Genomic DNA, 24080 nt, shown 5'->3' with positions numbered 1-24080 from the left:
TTTTGGCAGCTAACTTTAGGCTACGCAATCGCACGCGGCAGTTTTTTTTTCGTACATTATTTATTTGGGGTAAATTTTTTAGACTAGTTGGTCGGAGATAAGATCGTGATTTCGACTGTTTTTTCTTTTCATTTGCTTTCTGGAAGTTGCGCTTATAATTACTTGAATGATATTCCTGAAGCAGAATTAGTTAAATTTCAACCCTGATATATGGAGTAATTATGTAACGAATGCCGTCAGTTGTGAAATTTTAGAAAACGACTTTAATTAGACGGCATCTGCTAGGGGAGAAATCCATTTTTATCTTTGTCTCTAGTCGCCGAGTTCTCGATAAATCAATGAGTGTTAGGAAAACTATTATAATCATTGACGAATGACCAACTGTTCGATGGCACGTGGCATCGAATTAGACAGGCCAAGAGTTTAGTGGAAGTTTTCCAACCTGTGAAACAGATCGCGAATGTGCTGATTTCTAGAGCTGCCATCCTGCCGAGGTCACGAACGAGATCAATTTATAACGTTCATGGTCGGTACGAATTTTATGAATCTGACCACGCGCATGTGCAGTGCCCACGCATAAAAATCGATACGTTCAGCAGCGCGAAATTGAGAAACAGATTTGAATAATTAGTTTCTATAAACCTCGTTTGTGCCACCCATATATTTTGAGAAATTATTGAGAGATAACCGATGTAAAAGAACGGAGAGTACAATATAATTTTCACTGATGTTTTAATCTCTGCACACATAAGATGTAGGTATGCGTGGACAGCTGCTACCTGTTCATAAATGCTAATCAGATATCATCGGATAATGGATCTAATCTCAAGATTAGGTACCCAACGCGAACGTTTTAACGTACGCAAATTCAAGTAATCGTTACCAAAATTACTTTACTGAGCGATAATATTATGCGATACCTGATCGTTTATAATATCATCATTTTCTTAATATCACCACAATGTTAAAAACATGTGTAATTTTCTTCTAATATTTTTCGGTCTGAAACTCTCTACACTTTATAGTTTACATTCAATTCAATGCAATTGGTAATTATTGGATTGATACGATTACCACGTCGCACTCATTGAGTTTCAAGTTCCAATTTTTCCGTCGGTTATTCTGTAGGCGAGCGCACAAGCAGGGACAACTGGATATTTCCACAAGTTTATTACAGGCATAATTCGCTAGGTCCAATTCAGCCATGGAAAAGTTTCTACGATCAATCATCGTCCGCCTGCCTCACCCGCCACGTTGCGCTCTTGAACCCGGTGGCAATAATTGAAAGTTTCATTTGAATTTCGAACATGTTAAGAAATTTCTTTAGACTTAGATGCGGAATCTACAGTGTCTCTCGAAACTTTTTCACATTTTTCTATCGCAACCCGTGAATTTGTAGTGATATCCTCTACGGAAATACACTTTTCACAATCATGTTATCTCAGAAATCTGCAATCGAGTGTATTACATGTATGAGCACATTTAAAATGAACATTTTCCGAAACTTAATTATCTCTTGTTTTAATTGACTTGAGTTCGAACATTGATACCGATAGACACACAATGTCAATAATCGACGATCGACATCTCGAACAACGTCTAAGAATAGTCAGATACCTTCGATCTGTGCTGTCGATTGATTCAATTTCGAATTGCAAATGGCGACAAGCGTGCACGTGGTATGAAATTTCCTCATCTGGGATCGAGTTTGTTTTAGTCTTGTCAACTTGTAGAAACAAATGGGTAAGAAAAGAAAACATGGTGAAGATAAAGACGAATTTGAGTTTGATCCGATGCCAAAGCATCTACAAATTGCCCACATCAAAAATCAGGAGAAACGTCTCATAGTAATACTGGACGAAGCCCAGTTAGAATCCGTCAAGGTAAGGTTAGGTTTTTTGCACAAATTTGAATCTACCTCTTATTATTATAGTAACTTGAACACTGCACAGAGTTAGATTCTGTGAAAATTAGTTTTTTCCATTGCTGTCAATAAATACATTGGTCAAAAGTGATGATAAGCTATTAAGCAAAAGAATTTGTCAGGCACGGTGTTCAGGCTAGTCGCATTCTTTTCGCTTCCAAATGTCACTTATTGATTATGATTTTTTCTTTTGCAACGACCTCATAGGTCGGTAACAGTTTTGAACTACTAAACTGCGACGATCATGCCAATATGTTGAAGAAAAATAACCGAGAGCCTGGGAGCTGTAGGCCAGACATAACGCACCAATGTCTCCTGATGTTGATGGACAGTCCGCTGAACAGAGCTGGCTTATTACAAGTCTATATTCACACTGAGAAAAATGTCCTGATTGAAGTTAATCCACAAACAAGGATACCTAGGACGTTTAAACGCTTCGCTGGTCTCATGGGTGAGTACTTGTTTCTACTCTCGAAGATATATCCAGTCGTTTCTTACTTCTCAGTCTATGCAAACAGTTTTTCCAAAAATAATTTACCCCTACTTTGTTACATTTTATTCAACTCTAAAGCCAAACCTTGGAATTATTAACAAGTTATTTGATTCTCTTACATCATTTCTTAATAACGAATGCATTTTCACTTGTATAATTCTCTCCCATTTTTCATACAGTACAACTGCTCCATAAGTTTAATGTGCGAGCTTCTGACGGCCCGATGAAATTACTTAAAGTTATTAAAAATCCAGTCACGGATCATCTGCCAGTGGGTTGCAGGAAACTTGCAATGTCTTTCAGCGCCAAAAAGGTCCAGAATCCGCGTGAATTCGTCCTTGCTGAAGAACCAATTGCGATTGTTGTAGGAGCCATGGCGCACGGTCAAGTATGTTTGTGTAAAAGTTTGTCAAAACACATTTACAGTTAATAGTTTATTTGATGGTAAATGGATGCCTAAATAGTTTTATAATTTAACTGGCTACATGTTTTTGATTCGTTATTGAATGTTCTTCAATGATTTCAGGTGAATCCGGATTATGCGGAAGATACGATATCGATAAGTAATTATCCCCTTTCTGGGGCCTTGACTTGTAGCAAATTGTGCTCAGCATTTGAAGAAGTTTGGGGGATTATTTAGTTTAAGAAATACCCTATATGCGAAACATTGAATATATGTAATCAGTGTACAAAGCAATTCTACACAATCATTCGACTACACTTAATGGTTGTGTTTGTTAATCCAATAGATAAATATAAAATACCTATCGAAATTATTATTGAAAATTTCGTAGAACACCAAAAGCTGAATCCTTAGCTTCTATAATTTACTTTGTACTCTTTCCCAGAAATTATTAGTGTAGACAAAATCGTCCTTCCAACTATTCGAAACTGTACATTGTTTGTTTCTGTGTCTTCCAAATGTAGTGGACATAATTTTACGTATTATGAAACTGGAAAATGATCAATTGTGGTTGTTAGTGATAATTTGCTGTAATATAGTAAATTAGCGTTTGTTGTCGAGTAACAAGAAAGCGAAATGCAATTAAATTACTATCGGTATAATTACATGCATGTATGTACAATTTATTTAGCCATAAACCAATCATCCCGCTGATGTAAATTGTTCCTTTTCAACAGTATTTTTGATTCATAGATATTTCCTACATCGCGCGCGCGGCGTGATTGGTTTGTTGGAAAATTCGTAGCGGAGAGAAAAACCGTTTAGCACCGAAACGCCTATTGTGGGAGGTTACTGAACTCCCTTATGCGCTATACATATAGGATTTCGTTTCGTCATCATCGCAATATGGCTGACGATATCGTCCATGTACGTAGGCAGCTCCGAACAATACTTGGCCGATAATTTGAGTATCCGTAAAGCGTGTAGTCCGAATCATTTTCAACAGGTAAATTAACAAACGAAAATAGAATTGTTCGCTAAAAGTTTTCTAAGTGAATGACGTATGGTAATTGGGAAAAACATGAACTTGGGCTGTTCCTCAGCGGCCATTTTAGTCAGCTAACGGAACTTGTTGAAGCCATTGACGCGTACACGTCACTCGCGAAATTTACATCGGTTCTTTTTAGAACGTGTAATTTATTGTTAAATAGTGAAATTATTTATAAAGTTGTTTTTTGGTTGGTTCGCGGAGTTTGACACGAATGTTCTAGGTTTTATTATAGATTTTGTAGCATCTGGCCAATGCATTATGGGTGGATACGGAACGGCGGTACAAACTGCCTACTTTTGACGTTGAATAATAAAGGCATCACTTGCGTTGTCGAACGTATTTACAGCACGACATTATTTCATTTAACACAAACCTGTCTCCCTGTTATTAAAAAAATATGTAATCACCAAGGACGAGTGTCTTTTTAACTAGGTACAAGGTGAATGGGAAAGTTCTCGTCGATAATGATCCAGGAAAAGAGAAAATTAAGCTGTCGCCCGTTGGACTTAGGGGAACGTCGGAACGGACCATTCGTACGTTGCAAAGAATGCGTAGCCATTGTTGGTGCTGCGATCGTTAGTTTGTAGATCCGAGATCATCATGGGTACGGAAAAGCATCCGATTATAGAAGTCCCGAGGAAAATGTCTACGGACTTCGGTGCAGGGTACTGATAAAATATCAAAATAAAATAATCGATGCAAGGTGAAATAATTATCGGACAAACGTGAGTGGGTTGCCCTGAATAAATTGTATGATAGTGCGAGTGAGGTGACGGAGGGCGGGCAGCGGCTGGCGGCTGGCGGCGGGGAACGGATCGGCCATAACACCAAGCTAGCGAGCCAGGGAGAAAGCGTAGAGCGAGTTCCGAGGCGTAGTGGTAGTGTTTTTGATAAAATTCCAATTGAAAAACCGTCGGCAATCATCAGGTAGGTGGTCCTCTATAATCCTGAGTGCCACACGAGTAAATTGTGATATGAATATCAGTGCATGTACGCCGGTGTCCCGTAAAAATAAGGGAAACATATCAATAGACCTCGAAGCTTTCTTTCCAAAGTGGGCTAACCGCCATGTTGAATAAAACCTACGTGAAATAAAAACAGCCCAAACACCGAACGCCGCCGAGTCTTCTCTTTCGCGTCGCAAATCCCTTTATTTTCATTATTCGGTAGCTCCAAGCCTCTGCGACACTGACGTACTTCTCAATCGCTTTGGTTAGGCGCGGATCCCGCCAGCCAGCTCGACCGACGGACCGACCGACGGACCGACCGAGGCCGAGGCTGAGCGAGGACGAGCGACGATTCAAGCATCAGTGGTCGTGTCGCCTCGCTCGCCGACGCTCGATCCTCCGTTCGTTTCTTTTGCTTAGCTTCTATTTACCCTCGAAACATCGAGTGCCGAGTTGTTTACCCCCCGCGTCACCGCGCTCGTCCTCGTCTTCGTCTTCCGTCGTGTCGCGTTGTTCGCCTTTCCCTCCAACTGACTGCCTGCCTGGTAGTTCTCCGCGTCGATCGTCCTGTCGTCTTCTTCTCTGCATATATATTGTGTTCAGGCATCATTCCTTCGCATCAAATTGTCATCTCATACCCCTGCTGGGAGAGCTTAGTCAATGTTGTTACTTCACCACCTCAGTGTGCGACATGCTTTACTCTGTTCTATCAACTCTGTGACGCTGATCGATGATCAGGGAAAGTATCAACGCCGTTCAAGTTTGTGTTACTACTCATGTGATGGACTTTTAAGTGAACAATTCTGAAGCAAAGGTGGTTTGGTAAAAAAAACGTTCAAAGCTGATGATGTACGCTCATTTGTTAGTCTATCTGTAGTGTCTGTTACTGTCTCTCTTTATCTCTCTCCTTCCCTCCCTCTTTTTTTTCTCCGTAAGAGTTTCACATTACGCAGAGTTTAGTATTGTCGATAGACAAAATAAAGTCAAAGAACTTGCAGGACATGCCGTGCGCCTCGTAGCTCAAATACTTGCACGATAATGTAAGAATGCTCGCCTTTTGAAATTATTCTTCTGGTCGTTACCTTTCCACAACGAAGGATGCACGTCTGTTTCACCGACGCGTCTTTCTCGATCACTGATGGCTGAGATGTGGATCCAGTCGCTTCGTTATTTATGTTATGAAAAAGTTAAACTTTCTAGACTGAAGACGCAAAAGCAGTGATATGAATTAAGCTGCTTCAGGGCTTGTGAAACTCACTTTACTTGATTGATCATTGGCAAACGATGGCAGCTCTGTAGAAATTCGTGAATTATCATTTTTCAGCTGACTTCAGCATCGTTTAGCATCTTTTAAAGAGTCTCTTTTAACACTTCAGAAAGGAAGCCTCTGTCTTGCGGTCAAATTAGATTTTAACTGGACGTTTTTCCAATGATTTTGAAATACTTAGATTCAAAGTTTAATATCTGTACTGTAGAAATGTTAATCAACATTCGTTTTTCTGTTTGTACAATAGAAACCTCTTTTCTGAAGAGCGAGAGAGTCTAACAATCGATATCAGAACGTCGTCAATAGACACGAAACCCGAGGATAACTGAGTAAGTCTGCTGAAAAATTGGTAATTTCATACAATAGTTCAGTTATGTTCTTCGCAACTACTGATAACTGCAGATAATCGATAAACTAAAATGATATTTACAATGCCTGAAACGCAATTCATATTAATAACGTTTTTGGGATTGTAAGAAATTGAACAGATACAGTCTCACTGAAACTAGATTTTCTCTACACTGAGTACGGCTTCAAATCTGTAGTAGAATAGCTAAGTGTTTGCATGTTTATTTATTTTTTCTTTAACTTTAAATCATTCGTTCGTTAAGACGAAATAATGAATTGTGTAAAAATCTGAGAATGATTTTCACGAGAAGAATGAAGAAACCTGTGTCAGGGCTGTACAATATGGGCTCCTCTTGTTATGTTATCAGATGTTGCTAAAGTCGCAAGTCTTGGCCGGAGGTACGGCGAATCGCTGCAGCGTACAGGGCTGACATTGGAGCCGCCGTTATTCGGTAGGCTTGAGTAGTGTTATGCCTCCTTGGCACCAACCTCCCAGGTCGCAGCCCTATCATCTCGGCAACCAATTAGCGAGCTACGATGCTCAATTCCGAGTATATCCTTGCCCGCTTGGTTGTTGACGAAGCCTCGTAGTGTCAAGCAGCGTAACGTTGACGTAAAGCAGTTGCAACCTGCTGCGTAGCATTTATGTACCATATATGTCGGAAAGGTGGGTAAAGTTGGATATCTCGTCGTGATTCAAACTATTCATTCATTTTTTTCTCACTAGAATTTATTCATTCACCGTCTCATCATTTTTCATTCACACGTGTAATAGAAGTATAAAAAATATATTTATATCAAAAATATTTATCCGTCTCATTTCTAAAGTATTTTAGGAGCAGGCAGCGCCGTCAGCAGCAGGATTACTGCTCTACATGATTTTTTCTTCGGTTTCACATTTTTTTTCTTCGTTTCATTGGCGCGATTTTAACGTGGTAAAAGATCCTTTTGGTATCTGATATTGTAGGCGGTTATTTAAGTAACTCATTTGAAATTCATGTATATTGGCTAATAAGTTGAGAAGTGTTTTTTTCAACAATTGGCTGTAATGCATATATACACAATATGGCAATTATTCTCTGAAAATATAATTAATGCTACAATTCCAGTGGCAAAATGGTACGAGACTGTATTAATTGCAGTCTTAATCAAATATTCTTCTCTCTTTATGTTACAGAAACGAAGCCAAGATGCAGCAGGTGGACACTATATCGCAGAACAACTCGGTGAGTTATTGACAAGATTGTATTTTGTCCAAGCACCGAGTTATCAAGCTTTCCTTTTTAATTCTGCGTCAGAATATTGAAATAATTTCAAAAAGGAAAGAGAAAAGACTTTTAATACTATTATCAAAATTCTAAAGTATCTTAAACTGAGGCTCGCACCTTTTTGAATTACTCAATATCAATTTTATCTACCGACATTGGCTGAGTCTGATTGTATAAGACCATCAATTTTACATCCTGATCTCTATTCTTGTTTGGAAATAGAAATTAGGTAAACAATCAAGTTACACGCTTCACTTTATACAACCTTAGAGTATCGATTATTGTTCACGAATTATTTCTCACGGGTGTAATTCTACGTCCAGCTCAAAACGCATGTTTAACAATAGTGTCGAGATCTGATTTATGTTCACAATTTTTATTTCGTTGTCAGGCATCATTAACTACTCATAATCAAATTATATTGAAGATTAACCCTCCGCCGGCTATCCCTTTTTTTTTAACTATGCCGCCGTCTATTTTCAAGCCACTTAGAAGTATTCGAAAATTCCCAAAAAATTCAGGGAACCAGTTTTGGGTCTCATCTCAATATTCCAGCAGTTTTCATTCCAAAATGTTTGACCAATTAACAAATAAAAATATATAAATAATGAAAAACGGGTAAATATGACCATTTCACTAAAAAATCAATACTTGAACCTAAATTTCTATTACGAAAAAATATTTTAGGGATTTATTCTTGATACTATGATCTTTCTAAAAAAGCTACTCACATTGGGCTCGGTTCCAAAAAACCTATTTATTTCACCGTGTGAAAATGGGCTATTGGAAAGGAGAAATTTCGGATAAAATTGAAGTATTGATGAAAACACAATATTTTTATCGCAAAAACATGTAATTTATTAATGAAAAAATGAATGTCGATATGTTATATACTATTTAGGTAAACTTGATAAATAGGATCAGAAACTTTGATTTTTAACGAGAAAATGTGGATTTTATACGTACCTCAAAAGTCGAAAAAACTGAATCCGTCACCGCCTATCGGTGACAAATTCGTTCACTTCCAAATTTTGAACGGTCGTAACTTCGCAAGGTCCTGGCGCATACTAACGTTCTTGCGCGTGTGAGCGTATACCACCGGGAAGTTTTTCTTCTATGTGGGTCCCAAGCCGCATCCACTTCCCCACCCCGAGATACCAGGACGTGCCAAAGTCAGATATGACGATAGCCGACGGACGGTTAATAAAAAGATGGGAGAAATCGAATGAAACCGCAGCAACATGTGGAATAAATTTTTACGTTTTCATCTAACACTTGGAACATCGTCCCTTTTTTATTTGTTTGTCCTGCATCTATTAACAACTGCATAACATCTCCACTATTACAACGCAATGTTATACATTTGCTTGTCTGTTTAAAATGATCTTCACTGCATACAGTTTCTTTTTCTTTTATCTTTCTTAAAAGCTCAAGTAAAACAGAAATTTTTTTAACTTTTCATTTAAGATCGCTCAGCTAGACAAGCTGGAAACTAATTTTATTCGACTTGTAGAAGTTACTAAATTCTATAAATCTTCAAACGCTAGATTAGCCAAGTATGTCAATTGGCAGTGATTCTTAATTCTTTACTGAGCATAACATCGCCTTAAATCACTAACAAAAGAGTATGAAAACTTCAAAAAAAAAAATTAACTAGCATCAATATTGTCATTTTCAAAAGTCCACGTTTGATACCTATTTTTGTTTTTATATACTAATATTATATATGCATGTGTTTTTGTTCTTTGTTGCGCAAGATATTGACGGCTAACATTCAATATAATTAAGTACATCCCATCTGGATTTCCCAAATAATTGCGTAGGTATGAGTGGTGTAAATTGAATATGCTGATCATAGTTAAAATTTTGATACCTTGCTGTCTTCATTATACACACTTATTCACACGCCTCTCGTGTTCACTCGCTGCATGGGAATGACCCAAGAGTTTTCATGCAATCTTATTTTCCATCACGTGCATACCTATGTATAAAAAAAATGTAACAACCACATAAAAACAAACAAAAAAAGAACGCAATAATAATGAAAAGACATATGTGTGCTGTTTGACTGAATAGTATGTATGTATATGAATTGCAGTTAGATGTGGAGGAGCGAGAGAGGCTGTGTAATATACCCAAGGTGAGATTATGAATTGACGGTTTATTATCTAACGTTACAAGAAAAAATTTATATATTTTAATATAATGGGTGTCTAATTTTGCAAATTTGTTTTTGGTTTTCTCTTTTCATCTTTTTGTCTTCAATGCTCATTTTGAGTTTCATTCTGTCAGTTTCAAAATGTCGAGTCGTTCAACGCAACCAATTAGTTCTCCCTTTATATGCAAGTAACGATGTAAATTCTAACAAAGCAAGACTTGGGCTCAAGTCGGAAAATCTTAATTTATCGTCTGTTGTAACTGCGTTTAGTATAGTTAACCCGAATGTAGTTTTTGTGTAAATTTTTGACTAAAGAAACACGTGTTAATATCACTTCAACTTTTGTAAAAAACTATCACGAATTTCATGCTTATTTAAACTAATCCTCGCTTGTGATATTAATATTTATTGCCTTGCTTGATTTCTGAGTAAAATTTATGCTTAATAAAATTTTCTTGCATATAAAGTGACAGAAAAAAAATTGAAAAATGGTAAATTGTTTTCAGTGGTTCTGGATTAACTAAACAACTTAGCAGCCCAAATCGCTTGTTGCATGAATGAGAAAAGTATTCCATTTAGCTTCGCATGTCTGAGATCAATTGAGATTATTACCGTTGTAAATAACATTGCTGATCTAGTTGTAGCAATGCGAAAAAACGTCCAAGAACTTCTTTCCAGCTCTATAATTGGAAGTCAAGTGCGATAGATTTCAAAAGAGCATGATATTCTTATTCGACGTCTGATATGTGCAGCAATTAATTTGTATTTTTTTTTTTTTTTTTTTTTCTAATTCCAATCATGCTGGTTCCAGGTGTCAGCTCTTCTTAGATATACATTATTAAACCTAACCGTCATATGCTTTGTTTGACAAATCATTGTCGAGCTATTATTTAGTGTAGGAATGCATGAAAATGAGAAACTCGTAGTCGCCTTGAGTAAGAAAAGAGATGCTACTGTTTTTTTGTTTTTAACATGTCAATGATTCTGTATAAAGTAAACGTAGGTCTCTGCCCTGTTTAATGAAAACTCGTTCTGACGGAGCTAGAAATTTGAGATTCAATACAGTTTCTTGAACCGCAGACGAGCGCACCTGGCAAAACGTCGAATGCACCGGCTATTCCTCCAAAGGAACCGCCTCCGAGGGATGAGCCGCCCGTCGAGCCGGTAAACGGCATGGTACAGCCACCTGTAGTTCCACCACCTAATCGACCTGGTCGCGTTACCAACCAGCTTCAATATCTGCAAAAGGGTGTCCTCAAACCAATATGGAAACACCAGTTTGTCTGGCCTTTTCAACAGCCGGTAGATGCCAAGAAGCTGAATCTGCCAGTACGGTTTATCATGTTTTTTACGTCAATTAAATGCTTGTTCGAAAGTAACAGATTGGCTGACTCAAACGAGTCATTATTTCCAAGCTTTTACGACATGTTGTAATTTTTTTTTATTCAATCACCGCTCGCCAGGATTACCACAAAATCATCAAACAACCGATGGATCTTGGCACTATAAAAAAACGGTTGGAGAACAATTACTACTGGACTGGAAAGGAGTGCATCCAGGACTTTAACACAATGTTCACCAACTGTTACGTGTACAATAAGCCAGGAGAAGATGTGGTTGTGATGGCGCAAGCTCTGGAAAAATTGTTTCTCACTAAGGTAAGAATCATTTTTACACTATTTTATTGTCTATTCTAGATAGTGCCTGTGAAAATGTCTATTGGAAAGTGAAAAATTAAATGGGGTGATTGTTGAAAAAAAATTTTCAAATAATTATTCTTAGCGGCAATTATGTTTTACTGTTTTGTTCTATTATGGGTTTACTAATTTCTTGAAAATACTTCAAATTTTGAGACAACCATTTTTTCTATGTACGTGAAATGTAACAACAACATTATTAACTTCAATCTCGCAAGAAATATATTTCAAGTTTATGTGTGAAGATTTCTCAATGGAAACATTTCAAAATTGTGAAAGACTGTTGTATTCTATACTTGATATCTATTGCATTGAAATTTTTCTCAACTTTGAAAAAATGGGCTACACCTTGTTTCAAAATTTTTTGAGGGTCCAACAAATTTTGCTGTAGTTCTTCTTAAATAACCAATTTCGGGTCGTAAATATGTATTCTTATTAAAAATTTTATTGCAAGAAGAAGCATCAAACGAAAATACTAAAAATTGTTGAGAAAAGATAATTTAAAGAGTATGTTTAATCAGATTACCATTGTTTTTGAGTAGTCTATAAATGTGGAATCATAAGTATATTAGAAACATGTGAAAGATTATAAAAATTACCTGAATAAATCTGGAAATCTTGAGAAATTTTGGTGCTACCTTTCCAATACACATTCTGAAGTGACTTTGAAGCGATCTGATCAACTTTACATGCAGGGTTGAATTGTGTAACATTAACGTAACAAAGCATTGAACCAAAAATCCCTGTCTTACACTGTCTTATGATTTCTTTGAAGGAGTTGAGTGACCAAAATATAAGTATGTTCTGCTTTATTATGTTTCAACGTGGTGGCCACTTATCTGGAAAACTGAGAAATGTCAGGGAATTTTTCTGGATATGAAAAAGTTTTGAGATTTTTATATAGATCAGAAATTTTACTAAATACTTGTTACTCAGTTGTTCTTGAAAATTCAACGAAATATGGTGGTCAATGCAATCTCAAAATTTTTCAATAGTTGATATAATTTAAACTAGCTGTTCATAATTTAAATCTCGCTGTCGCTCATTCAAACGTTTTTCAAATTCTTATTTTACGTGCCGCTCTCACTCGATTGTGAATATTTGTTTATAAAGATAATAACAATGTAAATATGTATATTTAAGACATAAACTTCATATTTACTAGTATTTTCGACCAAAACAGAGAAATTTTGGAGAATTTTCAAAATCAGATGCTTGTAGCCACGATGTTCATGATGAAATTGAGACAATCCTGAATATCGAGTTAGCGACTATTTTCAAAAATTCACCGTTACATTAACGCTACAACCTTCAAATCCATTTTTACGTGGCCGATTGAACATATTCCATCAATGTATGAACAATCGACATTTCGTCTTTCTCTAACAACGATGAAAATTGTGTTGAAAAAAAGGTGGCACAAATGCCAAAGGAGGAGGTCGAGCTAGATCCACCAGTCCCGAAGGGACTGAAGGGTAAAAAGGCCGTGACAGGAAGACTCGGCGCTGGTCCCGGAGTGACAGTCGGTGCTGGACGAGGTCGACCATCCTCGGTTGCAGCAGCTGTAAGCTCGACCGTTCCGAATAGTCTTACCCCTTCAGCAACGTCCGCTGGAACGACAGGCATCATTCCGATGCCTCCCCTTGGCACTCAGGCCCCGACGTCAGTGCCTGGAAGCACAAACACCACGACGATAGCACCGCCGGCTAGCATAGGAGTTGCGCCTATGGCTACACACAACTCTCTACCCCAGCAAGTTGTACCTCCTACAAGCGGCTACCACGCCCAACCTGCAATGGAGACGCAGGCTGCACCGGCTCCTGCGACTGCTGCTCCTCCTCCCCCACCTGTTCCTGCTGCTCCTACAGTTATGCCACCTGCGCAGCCCGCCAAGCCCAAGAAAGGAGTGAAAAGAAAGGCCGATACAACAACGCCAACGGCAAACTCTTTCGAACCGCTATATCACCCTCCACTAGAATCGAAAAATGCAAAAATTTCGACGAGACGGGAGTCAGGGAGACAGATCAAGAAGGTAAGCTTATTTTGTTAACTTGTCTGTTCCTAATTCTCATCTATTCATATTTGATTGTAAAATACCGTAGCGGTGCTTTTTTGTTATATGTCAGTCTCTTCTTCATTTATCAAATATGAAACGATTCTCCTCATCCGGTTTTGTCGTTGTTTGAAAATAATATACAATAATAAATTCAGGGTTCAGGGTCGATTCTACTTCGTGAACAAATTGGAAAAACCTAGAACTCGCAGGAAATTTTGGTTGACAAATCTTCAATTTTTCTGAAACATATCAAATAACGAATTTGAGATTGTGAAAAGATTTTAGTATCAGGTTTTCTTTTACCTCCTGTAAAATAAATAATGCAGAGCTGAGCTACACAAAGGTTTTCTAACGTTCAAGAGCTATTTTCAATGGTTGCCATTTAACCATCTTAATTTTAAAACGTTGAGAATACTTAGATTCTAAATCTAGGTATAAAAAACTTTCATCCGTTTACATGTATCTAAAAAAAAAATCTTGAATGTTCAGAACAATACAACGGTTTTGAACTCCATGAATGATTTTTCTTCGATACACTTGCAAAATTTCTAAATTGCGTTGGAAAAATCTGGAATCCTCAGGAAATTTTGTTTTTGCATATTAGTAGAAATCCTGTGAATACTTTTGAAACTGATGTCAGGTGATCGGGTTCTTTTGTTTTACCATGTCGAATATTGTTATCAGAAAGCCTGTGTCACAAGATCATTCTGAAAAGAGAAGAAAGAAATTTACATGTATCGACAGATAAATTGAAAACTTTTTGTGCCACTGTTTACAACGCTAAGGTAATCGACAATGTCTTGTACGACACAAGTGAACGTTAGCTATGCGCATTACCGTTTTTTAATATATAGATGTGTGTGCTCAGCAAAATTCTTAGTAAATAAAAATTGTGGAGCAAAAGAAACACCTGTTTTCATACACGCACAATAGCAGCGATCCTGTTTGCGCACCAGGCACATCTACATCGTTAACTTGGCGTTCTTTTTTTAAATTAATTTCTTACCTTTTTTTTTTCACGTGCCTGGTACAATATTGCGGAAAAATTGAGTAATAAAGTACCATATTGGTCTGAATATGAGTACATTTTTGAAAACAAATTTCACTCAAAAAATCTGTACACGACGCTAGATGTGTTAGTAAATCCGCTTTATTGATTAGAGAAACTTGGTTGTTGATCAATAGCTGTAAAAAATTTAATGAATTGAATCCTCACATCGCAAATATAAGAAAAAATTGAACACGCGATATTTGTACAATACATTCAAGTTTTATCAATGCAACATTTTATATAATATTGTAATCATAGGTAATTTTCTTGGTTTACAAAAAAAAATCCCTGATTCGAAGTTGTTAAATTGGGAGAATTTGCCTATATTCAGACGAATACGATAGATAAATACAGTAAACATGTCAGCGTTAAGAGCTCCTTAATATTCGCATTCATATCGTACCTGCACGTATGCTTGTCTATGTAATCATATCATGGCATTAACGTACTAACAGAGGGTTGATGATGGGGCTGTTTCAGCCAACGAGGCAAGCGGAAGACGGCCTGGTGCCGTTCCACCAGGCCAACATGCCCCTGATGGGGCCGATGGCCCAGAAGGTACATACCCCAAGTTTGTCCTACTAAGGCACGCCGTGTTTCATCTGTGTTGTCTTATCACTATCAGATATCTTTCGAATCCGATTTAATTTTCTCGTGTGCATTCACCTTGTTATCCAGAGCGTTCCTTTGATTTTTAACAACCAATTTTACCAAAATTCGTTTGATTATGCTGTGTTTTCATTAGCGGTACAATTTTTCTAGTATAAACACTAAATTATATGCTTATTTAAATGCAAAAAGAAAAAGAGATTACTTCGGAGGTGAAAGATTTCTGCAATAAACAGTAATAAGTTGATCCAATTAACGGTAAACTGCAATTTAATATTTTTTCAGCCACAACATGCGGGCAGCAAATCCAACGAGAAGCTGTCAGAAGCCTTGAAATCCTGTAATGAAATATTGAAAGAGCTGTTCTCTAAAAAACATTCGGTAACTGTCAAACGTCACATTTTTCTTATTTGTCAAGAAGCAAAAAAAAAAAAAAAACATGCTCAGACAATTATATATTATTCATATTTAATGTGACACACAGGGTTACGCGTGGCCATTTTATAAGCCTGTAGATGCGGTTCTCCTCGGCCTCCATGACTATCACGACATTATCAAAAAGCCAATGGATCTAGGAACTGTCAAGGTATAATACTTTCGCACAGACTGTCTTTGGTCCATTTCATTTATCCAACAGGTTGGAATAATCATCGCATCAAGTATCTGGCAGTAAAATGCATCATTTTGTTACACACACAGCACAAGATGGACACTCGTGAATATAAGACGGCGCAAGAATTCGCTGGGGACGTACGACTTATATTTACCAATTGCTATAAGTACAACCCTCCAGATCACGACGTCGTCGCAATGGCGAGGAAGCTGCAAGATGTTTTTGAAATGAGGTTGGTAATTTGAAAGTTTGATTTTAACTGGAAGTTTTAGAGATTTTTGGTTCTGTATTAATTCTGAGGTATGCAACACTGTGCATTAGTTTCATACATTTTGACTAATCGTATTTTCACATCTCTTTTCCTTCTTTAAGATATGCAAAAATTCCTGACGAACCTTTGAGTGGGCTGGTTGGTATAAACGGCAGCAGTACCAGCGGTACGAGTTCGGGTTCGGGGAGTTCATCCGAAAGTGATGATTCCGATGAAGAGCGTACCGAAAAGCTTGTAGCGCTTGAACGAGAGGTGAGATCTTTTGTTTACTTTCTTTTTCACCCTTATTCTTCTTCCCATAATCTTTAGCGATCCTTAAAAGCGAAAAAATTTAAGGGTGCTCTAAACGTGAGAAAAGCAGCATTTTTTATTCAAGTTGCTGGAAATTATTTAAGTCAATATTTGCTCATCGAAGATCATTGGCAATGTCTTTTTGCAAAGAAATATCACATATTTCAAAATCACGCTCTCAAGTTTTTCAGGGCATAAGTTGCACAAGCTATAAACGTATTTAATATTGTGTTTGAAGAAAAAAGTTCATGAATAAGGAACTTTGAAAATTTTTTACTGCAGTAAAATCGTTGATACTTTACTATAAATTTAAAATGTTGAAAACGACAGTGTTATTGCACAGAAAGAAATTATTGCCTATTTCTTGTGATGAAAAAGGTATATTTTTTATGACCTTACAATTTGTTCTGAAACCGTACTTACTTAAGTTTTGTCCTGTCGATCACGCAGCTAAAAGCAATGCAGGAACAGATGAGAAAATTAGTGGAAGAGAGTGGTAAGAAAAAAAGTAAAAAGAAGAAACCGGAGAAAGCGAAAAAATCATCAGGTGGCGGTAAGGGGGGAAGTCTTGGTGCCGGTGCTGGTCACAGTGGGGCGATGAAGGAGCTGATGAAGCCCGGTGGTAGAATTCCCAGTGTATCGGACAGCGTAGGGGCGAGTATAGCGAGTGTTGCGATGGGTGCAGGAGATCTGAAGATGCCGAGTACGATGGCTACGGATATCCATCACCCAGCGATCGCTGTTGGACCCAACAAGGCGCATTCCGGACCTGGAATTAGTCACCATTTACCCCCCACAATGAATGCCAAGCCGAAGGGAAAGGGACGAGGACCGGGTAAAGCTGCAACGGCTAATACGGCAAACAAGAGGTCTAAAGCCAATAGCAGATCGACTGGTAACAAAAAGAAAAATGCCAGCAGTCAACCACCTATTTTGGCCTTTGACTCAGAGGACGAGGACAATGCCAAGCCGATGTCCTACGACGAGAAGAGACAACTCAGCTTAGATATCAATAAACTACCTGGTATGTCTACCATTTTATTCAACGTACCTTCGAATTCACAGCCAAGGTTCTTTGAGTTCATTTTTTTCTTCACTTTCATTCAATTCACACACCAGTCATATTTTCGTTTTTCAGGCGACAAGCTGGGCCGAGTTGTACACATTATTCAATCGCGTGAGCCGTCTTTGAGGGATTCAAATCCTGACGAAATTGAAATTGACTTTGAAACTCTGAAGCCGTCTACACTTAGAGAGTTAGAGAGTTACGTAGCTTCCTGCCTTCGAAAAAAGCCACGTAAGTTGCGTTTTTTTTATTTTTTACTCTTTTTTTTTTTCTGTGGTACTATGACCTGATGCTAAATTAAATTTGTCTATAAAGAAACTGCTATGACAAGGTTCCTCGATGTAAACGCTGTTTCCTTTTCTCTTTTTTTTTTTCAACACCATCGTTTATTTTTTAGATAAAAAGATTAGTGGCAAACCCAAGGACGAGCAAATGGCTGAGAAAAAATTGGAGCTCGAAAAGAGATTGCAAGATGTCTCAGGGCAGCTAGGAAATTGCAAGAAACCTGCTAAGAAAGGTCAGTATTAACTTTACTAATATATATTTACACCTGAAATACCTTTTAGTTGATCTAACAATCTGAGCATCGTGTTATAAACTGAGCTCTGATTCATTGATCTATTTTGTAGTTCGATTTTTATAAAAACTGTAATATGAAATTTTTGAAGCACCTTTACTTATATTACAATCTCAGCGCTGAGAAACTGAGTGAGAAACAGAGGAAAATGAAACATCAGTAGAAAAAAAATCTCGCACCTAGTTTCGAAACTTAAAAACAAAGAAAACAGAAAGAACCAAAAAATTAAAGATATTTTTCACGGTTTTTGCCCACAGAAGACAGTAGTAAATCCGTGGATGTTGGTGGAACCGGAGGTGCAGGTGGACCATCGAGACTATCAGCATCCAGTAGTAGTAGCAGCGACAGCGATTCCAGCAGTAGTTCGCTTTCCTCGAGCTCCAGTGATTCGAGCGACAGCGAAGCAGGTTAGACCTCAAATATCATGTAACTGTTGTTTCCAATAATTCACACGACAGAGCAGAAAACTCTTCGACTTGCGAACAGAGTTTTTGCTCATCTTATACCTAAAAGAGTAGTAGAAGGCAAAGAAAGTTATGGATATTTTAAGAAGGAGAAACAAAGAAACTATAATTCGAATTAAAATTATTATCGAACACACATTCGGTACTGGTGGTCCACTCAGCGATTGAATGTTCCAAGTACAAAACTGCTATTCTCTATTTATCGCGATTTGTTTAATACGATAATTTTAATCTCGTCAACTCTGCACCCACCCACCTTTTTTCGCCCCTTTGCCCCCCAACCCTCTATCGATTAATAACTTACTTACTATAAAGCACAAAGTATATTTTAACGTTAGTAGTATTCGAAATTAATATACACTGCAGCTTTTGAAAATGACAATATTATATCGACACGTAGCTTGAAATTACTTTTAAATTAAACTAGCAATTTTTTTTTTTTTTTTTTCCTCAACAAAATTATATCAGTCATTATTACACAGTCGACAAATAATTGGCTTACAACTAAAAGGCATGATAAAGTATGTGTCGTTCCCTTGATTCCGTTTTTTTTTCTTTTTGTTTTTTTTATTTTTTATTTTACTATTGTCTGTATTATTTTTCTGCATACTTACAAATCGTATGGAATAACCTGAATTCAATTGAAATCGCTAAGAATTGATACATTGAAACACGTTTTTGCGTCTGATCAATTATTCGATACGCAAGAAACAAACTCTTTGAACTTCTCATGATTGTACTAGTGTTAATTTTACACACTACCGCACAGACATTACGAGCCTGTCAAGCTTTGATAAATGCTTCTATATGAATGTTTCATACACGCTGTCAGCGTAATTAGTATCTTTCCTTTACAAATCAAAGAAGAACGTCTGGCGTTTTGTGTCGCGCATTCAGAGAAATGATAATATTTGCTCAAAAAGTTGATTAGTCTTATTCAACAATCGATCGATGGGCAAGCGTTTTTGTTTTGCGTTTTTATCTGAGTGTAAGAAATATGCATTCTGTACAATTCTTTTGATTTTGTTGTACCATATTTCATTTGAAAATTATACTGCGAAAATATAAATATTTTTATTAAAAAAGGGGGCAAATATGGGATTATCTTCTATAATTAAACAATCTTTTTTATCGCGCCTGCGGCAACGAAAAAAGAATAAAGTTTTGTGAAATACTTTTGGTTGTTGTTGGTATTATATATATATATATGTATGATTAAATACATATGCTCAAAGTCTCGCCTTTCATTGAATTCTTTTTTTACTTTCAACGTTTCTTTTTTCCTTTATAGTATCGTTTGTAAATTCATCTACGTATCTGTGCGGATCGTTTCTTTAAAGTCGACGTAACGATCATACTTTTCGATTCAATATCAATAAGTTTATACTTTCGAAAGTAAAATATTAACAGAATACACACTCTAATTGAAATATTTTGTTGTGTTTCATTTAATAAAGGTTGGGAAAGGTTTGCTTTTCCAAACTGATTGTGTTATAAATAGATCGTGGTTCTTGATAATACAGATATACTAAGCGATTAATTTGTTTATCAAGGGTTGATTTCCTCCTTGTTTCCAAGTCTTAATGATATTACTTACACTTAATTTAATTCTTTACTAACATCTGCTCTAGAGTAGCATCATACTCTATCTTTCAATCTTCCCGAGTGTAACCAATGTATCAATTGTAGTGCGACAAATACAATACTTCAGGCTCGATTCATATCATACTTGTGTATATACATTTTAAAAGTATGCAAGAATTAAATTAGAAAAGACCCCCGTATTCAAGTTTTATTACTCAGGTTGCACAATTTCATCCGTGATTATTTTCTCTTTTGTTTCTGTGTTGAAAATCGATAAATATACGTATATGTATACACACAATGCTTTATATATATGTATATATATATGTATGTATGTATATATGTATGTATATATACGTACACACGCATATGTATAATATATGTATATATGTGTGTGTGTGTGTATAATTTGTTTTTCTCTTAATCGCATACTTATTTAATAGGACGACGTTATTGGTCTAGCCTTTAGCGTTGCATCGAATTTATAAATATGAAGTTTTATCGTCGAGTATTATAGGTGAAGATGAGCCGTCTTGGCTCTTGAACGTTCCACATAAAAACCCAAATGAATAGTAGAGGACAAAATTGACAAATGTGTATTATAGATATATTTACCAGGGATAATCCACTGAGTCACTCGTTTGTTACTCGACGATCATTCTTTTGAATTACTCGTAGCATAAGGAAAGAAAACAAAGAAAAGAAATTTTTTTTTCTCTTTCGTTTTGTTTCAATGTTCTATGGACTTACAAATGAAACGATACAAATATACAATGGTAAGAATATTAATTAATGGTGAGCTAGTGGAGTGCAGACTGTGTTTAGAGGATACCAATGCCATGCCAGCTTTAGTCACAAATGATGATGATGTTGATGATAATGACGATGATGATGATGATAATGATGATGATGATGATGATGATGATGATGATGATGATGATGATGATGATGAGGATGATGGTGATAATGATGATGACGATGACAATGATTATGGTGATGATTGATTAATTAATTTATTAATCAATCAGATAGGTTTATGCATTCTTTTCTCTTGACCCGACACTATAGTTGTCGCTATTAAATGATAATAACAACAATAATAACAATAATGATTAGTTCCGCTGCCCGACAAACAATCGCTGCGTTCTGATTATCAATTTGTTTGGGTTTTTTTTTTTTTCACTTTTTTCCCGCTCTTTTGTTATTCTCGCAAAGTTTTATCTTTATTATTACCCAAAACACCACAGTTTTCTTCGGTATTTGTATATTTTTGTTTTTCCTTTGGTACCAAAGACTGAAGAAGATTGTATCCTTATTGGTAAAAGTATCACTTATTTATTATTAAGAACGAAGAAGGCTGTGGCTTCGAAAATTGGTACCCAATTATCATTGTGAGGCTTTTCCCATAATGTTTATTGTGTCCCGCATTCTGCATGTACAGATATTTATATTTACACATATACGTAAGTATATGTATAATCGAAAAAAAGTAAAGAAAAAAAGAAATCAACACCAAGTATCGAAAGTTGTAATTTTGGACAACAATTATTTAGTTATTGTTAACAGATAAGTAGATCATAGTTGTATCACTGTTTCTTTCTATTCTTTTTATTTTTTCTCCGTTTTTGTTTAGTAATTCATTATTTTCTTAACATTCAACCATTTCCTCCATCACATTGGGTTCATGCATAATATTAATAAACGTATCACTTATGACAGGATTACGGTAGCAAAAACTCTTTTCAAGTTATGGAACAATAACCATAATTGCTACGTTTTCACAATGCGGAGATATACGAAATACGTATGAAGAAATGAAATGAAAAAAAGAAAAAAAGATTAATCAAATGAGAGACAGAATTGTTATTATTGGTATTATATTGTGGGTGGATTATTTATTTATTAATTTTTTTCTTTTCTTCTTTCTCCCACCATCGCAAGTGGACTTGATAACAAATATTGAATTGTTAGAAAAGAAAAGAAACAAAAAAAGAAACTACCGTTGTATGGGGAAAAAAATATGATCACACCATAAAAAAAATGCAGACAATGTGTATTGGTGGCTGGATTTTTTAAGACAGTGCATCTTAGATACAGGTAAATACTGTTAGCATCGTTTTATACGTTAGGTTATTATTGTTATTTATTATATATAATTAAGTCTAAGCTCTCTCGAGCTATCAAATCTCCATGCGAGTGAAATTTGATTTTGTCGATAAAACGTGGAAAGTGAAAATTGTGCGCAAGATGTATACAAATAAGCATATACCGTAGATAGCAACACGCTTTCTCGCACGCTGTTGTGTTTTGCATCTCTGAAAAAAAAAAACAGAAGCCTCTCGTCGCACGACGAATAGAAATAACAAGTCTTGAAGCTGTCTCTGTCTTGTTACACATCGTAGGAGAGAACCCAAGCAAAGGCCTCCGACAATTGGTGTTAGATCAAGAAGTTTGGCTCGTCCAAGTGGTAATGTAAGTAAGGCGTTCGTCGATTAAAGCTAATTACTTGCAGCAGAGAAAGAGAGAGGGGCATCCCTTAGGACAACAGATAAACAACTGTTTTTGAGGAGCGGAGAAAAGAGAAAGAAAAAAGATGTGAGAGGGGTGGAGGGGGGGGGGGGGGCGAGTAAGAATCTAAAAATTAAAATTGACCAGGATATTTGTCTGGATAATTTAAGTAAATTAGGCGCGCGCTGGCCTCCAAACACATTGTTTGCACTCCGCTCATCTGGAGAAAATCCAGTTGTTCGACTCATCGTACCATTCTTCTCCTTTTCTTTTCTTTTTTTTTTTTTCTTTTCTTTCTCCATGTTCTTTTTTTCTTCCATCGCTAGTAGCTGCTTCTCGCCAGCGAATGATGTTATTCGATCACGTGTTTGATTCAATCGATTTACGCATATCGGTAGGGTTTGAATACAAAAACAAAAAAAGAAAAGTAATGAAAGAAAAAAAAGGCGAAGCAGGACGAAAACATTTAAATTATCAATTTTATTATACATAGTAAAGAACAAACAAAAAAAAAAAACGAAGAAAAATATGTCATATGCTCGAATCAATATTATTGTTAATTTAATAATAAGATTATATCTAGAATGGTATGGTTTTACATGCCTAATATATATATATATATATATATATATATATATATATATATATATATATGTATGTATATGTATGTATATAAATATATGATATAACGATTAATAATAATAACTACAACAATATGGTTGTATTGATTATGTTCTTAATTTTTCATCTCGTTTCGATAAAAAAAAAGAAGAGAGAAAAAAAATCAAAATTTAAAGCACAACGCTTAATTGCAGGCCACATCTTGGCGATAATCACATTTGCGTTGGCCTTATACAAATCATTACTACTATCATTGCTATGTTGTTGTTGTTGTTATTGTTATTATTATTATCATTATTATTATTATTATTCTTCTTATATTATTAGCTGTATTTTCATTTTAACCCGTCCTATTGTAATACACAGTTTTAGGAAATCTTTTATACAAGTATAAAACAAAAAATCAAGTTTAACTTTAGGGATATATTTCTTTTCGTTTTCCATTTTTTTTTCTTTTTTTTTTAAATTTTATTTCTAATATTTCTACCATATGTAAAAGTCTGGCTCCATGATAGTGTGTTTTTTGTTGATATATCATGTAAATCTTAGTTTCTACATTATACTATGCATTTAACAAAATAAATACACAACACAAACATAATATAAATCATTATAGTCGGGTATTATACATATAACGATTGCAAACTGAGAATGATTATCGTACCACAATCGCGAACAGGCGCTTTTTTCTTTAGGTTTTTCAATAAACTCCGTTCAGTCGGCAAGAAAAATGTAGATTGAAAGAAAAAAAAAACAAAGAAAAATGGGTGGGTGGGAGATGGACGAAGATCAAAGTTGCATTATAGTACAACT

General features: G+C 36.1%; 2 protein-coding genes across 14 annotated transcripts in view; both read left to right on the top strand.

Annotated features, from left to right (window-relative positions):
• The first annotated feature begins 1617 nt into the window (after window positions 1-1617).
• On the top strand, window positions 1618-3485 carry LOC124302917 (ribosomal RNA small subunit methyltransferase NEP1). The gene is made up of 4 exons (XM_046759500.1): window positions 1618-1883; window positions 2132-2375; window positions 2597-2805; window positions 2944-3485. Exons 1-4 carry the CDS (start codon window positions 1740-1742, stop codon window positions 3055-3057), a joined length of 711 nt encoding a protein of 236 aa, XP_046615456.1. The 5' UTR covers window positions 1618-1739; the 3' UTR covers window positions 3058-3485.
• A 230-nt stretch (window positions 3486-3715) lies between these two features.
• The window catches only part of LOC124302913 (bromodomain-containing protein 2-like), a 29634-nt gene continuing 9269 nt past the window's right edge, over window positions 3716-24080 (top strand). For 2 of the 13 annotated variants that reach the window (XM_046759489.1, XM_046759490.1), the window contains exons 1-17: window positions 3717-4798; window positions 6333-6414; window positions 6802-7100; window positions 7611-7659; window positions 9800-9841; window positions 10940-11188; window positions 11323-11517; window positions 12971-13588; window positions 15144-15221; window positions 15558-15653; window positions 15757-15858; window positions 15972-16117; window positions 16258-16408; window positions 16898-17471; window positions 17586-17744; window positions 17911-18030; window positions 18348-18497. In XM_046759489.1, coding sequence (XP_046615445.1) covers window positions 7090-7100; window positions 7611-7659; window positions 9800-9841; window positions 10940-11188; window positions 11323-11517; window positions 12971-13588; window positions 15144-15221; window positions 15558-15653; window positions 15757-15858; window positions 15972-16117; window positions 16258-16408; window positions 16898-17471; window positions 17586-17744; window positions 17911-18030; window positions 18348-18497 — 2740 coding nt within the window. In that variant the 5' untranslated portion in view covers window positions 3717-4798; window positions 6333-6414; window positions 6802-7089. Of the gene's footprint in view, window positions 4799-5180; window positions 5668-6332; window positions 6415-6801; window positions 7101-7610; window positions 7660-9799; window positions 9842-10939; window positions 11189-11322; window positions 11518-12970; window positions 13589-15143; window positions 15222-15557; window positions 15654-15756; window positions 15859-15971; window positions 16118-16257; window positions 16409-16897; window positions 17472-17585; window positions 17745-17910; window positions 18031-18347; window positions 18498-24080 lie in introns of those variants that run through there. The other 11 variants (XM_046759486.1, XM_046759485.1, XM_046759484.1 and 8 more) reach the window with 11 other exon arrangements.

Source organism: Neodiprion virginianus, chromosome 4 (genome assembly GCF_021901495.1).
Source record: "Neodiprion virginianus isolate iyNeoVirg1 chromosome 4, iyNeoVirg1.1, whole genome shotgun sequence".
NCBI lineage: Eukaryota > Metazoa > Arthropoda > Insecta > Hymenoptera > Diprionidae > Neodiprion > Neodiprion virginianus.
Note: the sequence above shows the minus strand (reverse complement) of the source record. Positions and strands in the feature narration are given on the sequence as shown.

Bases quoted from the DNA above. Each gene is read 5' to 3' on its own strand.
- LOC124302917 (XM_046759500.1), top strand. From the start codon at position 1,740: ATGGGTAAGAAAAGAAAACATGGTGAAGATAAAGACGAATTTGAGTTT. The intron at 2,376-2,596 runs GTGAGTACTTGT...TTTTTCATACAG, and splicing joins ACGCTTCGCTGGTCTCATGG to TACAACTGCTCCATAAGTTT. The intron at 2,806-2,943 runs GTATGTTTGTGT...CAATGATTTCAG, and splicing joins GAGCCATGGCGCACGGTCAA to GTGAATCCGGATTATGCGGA.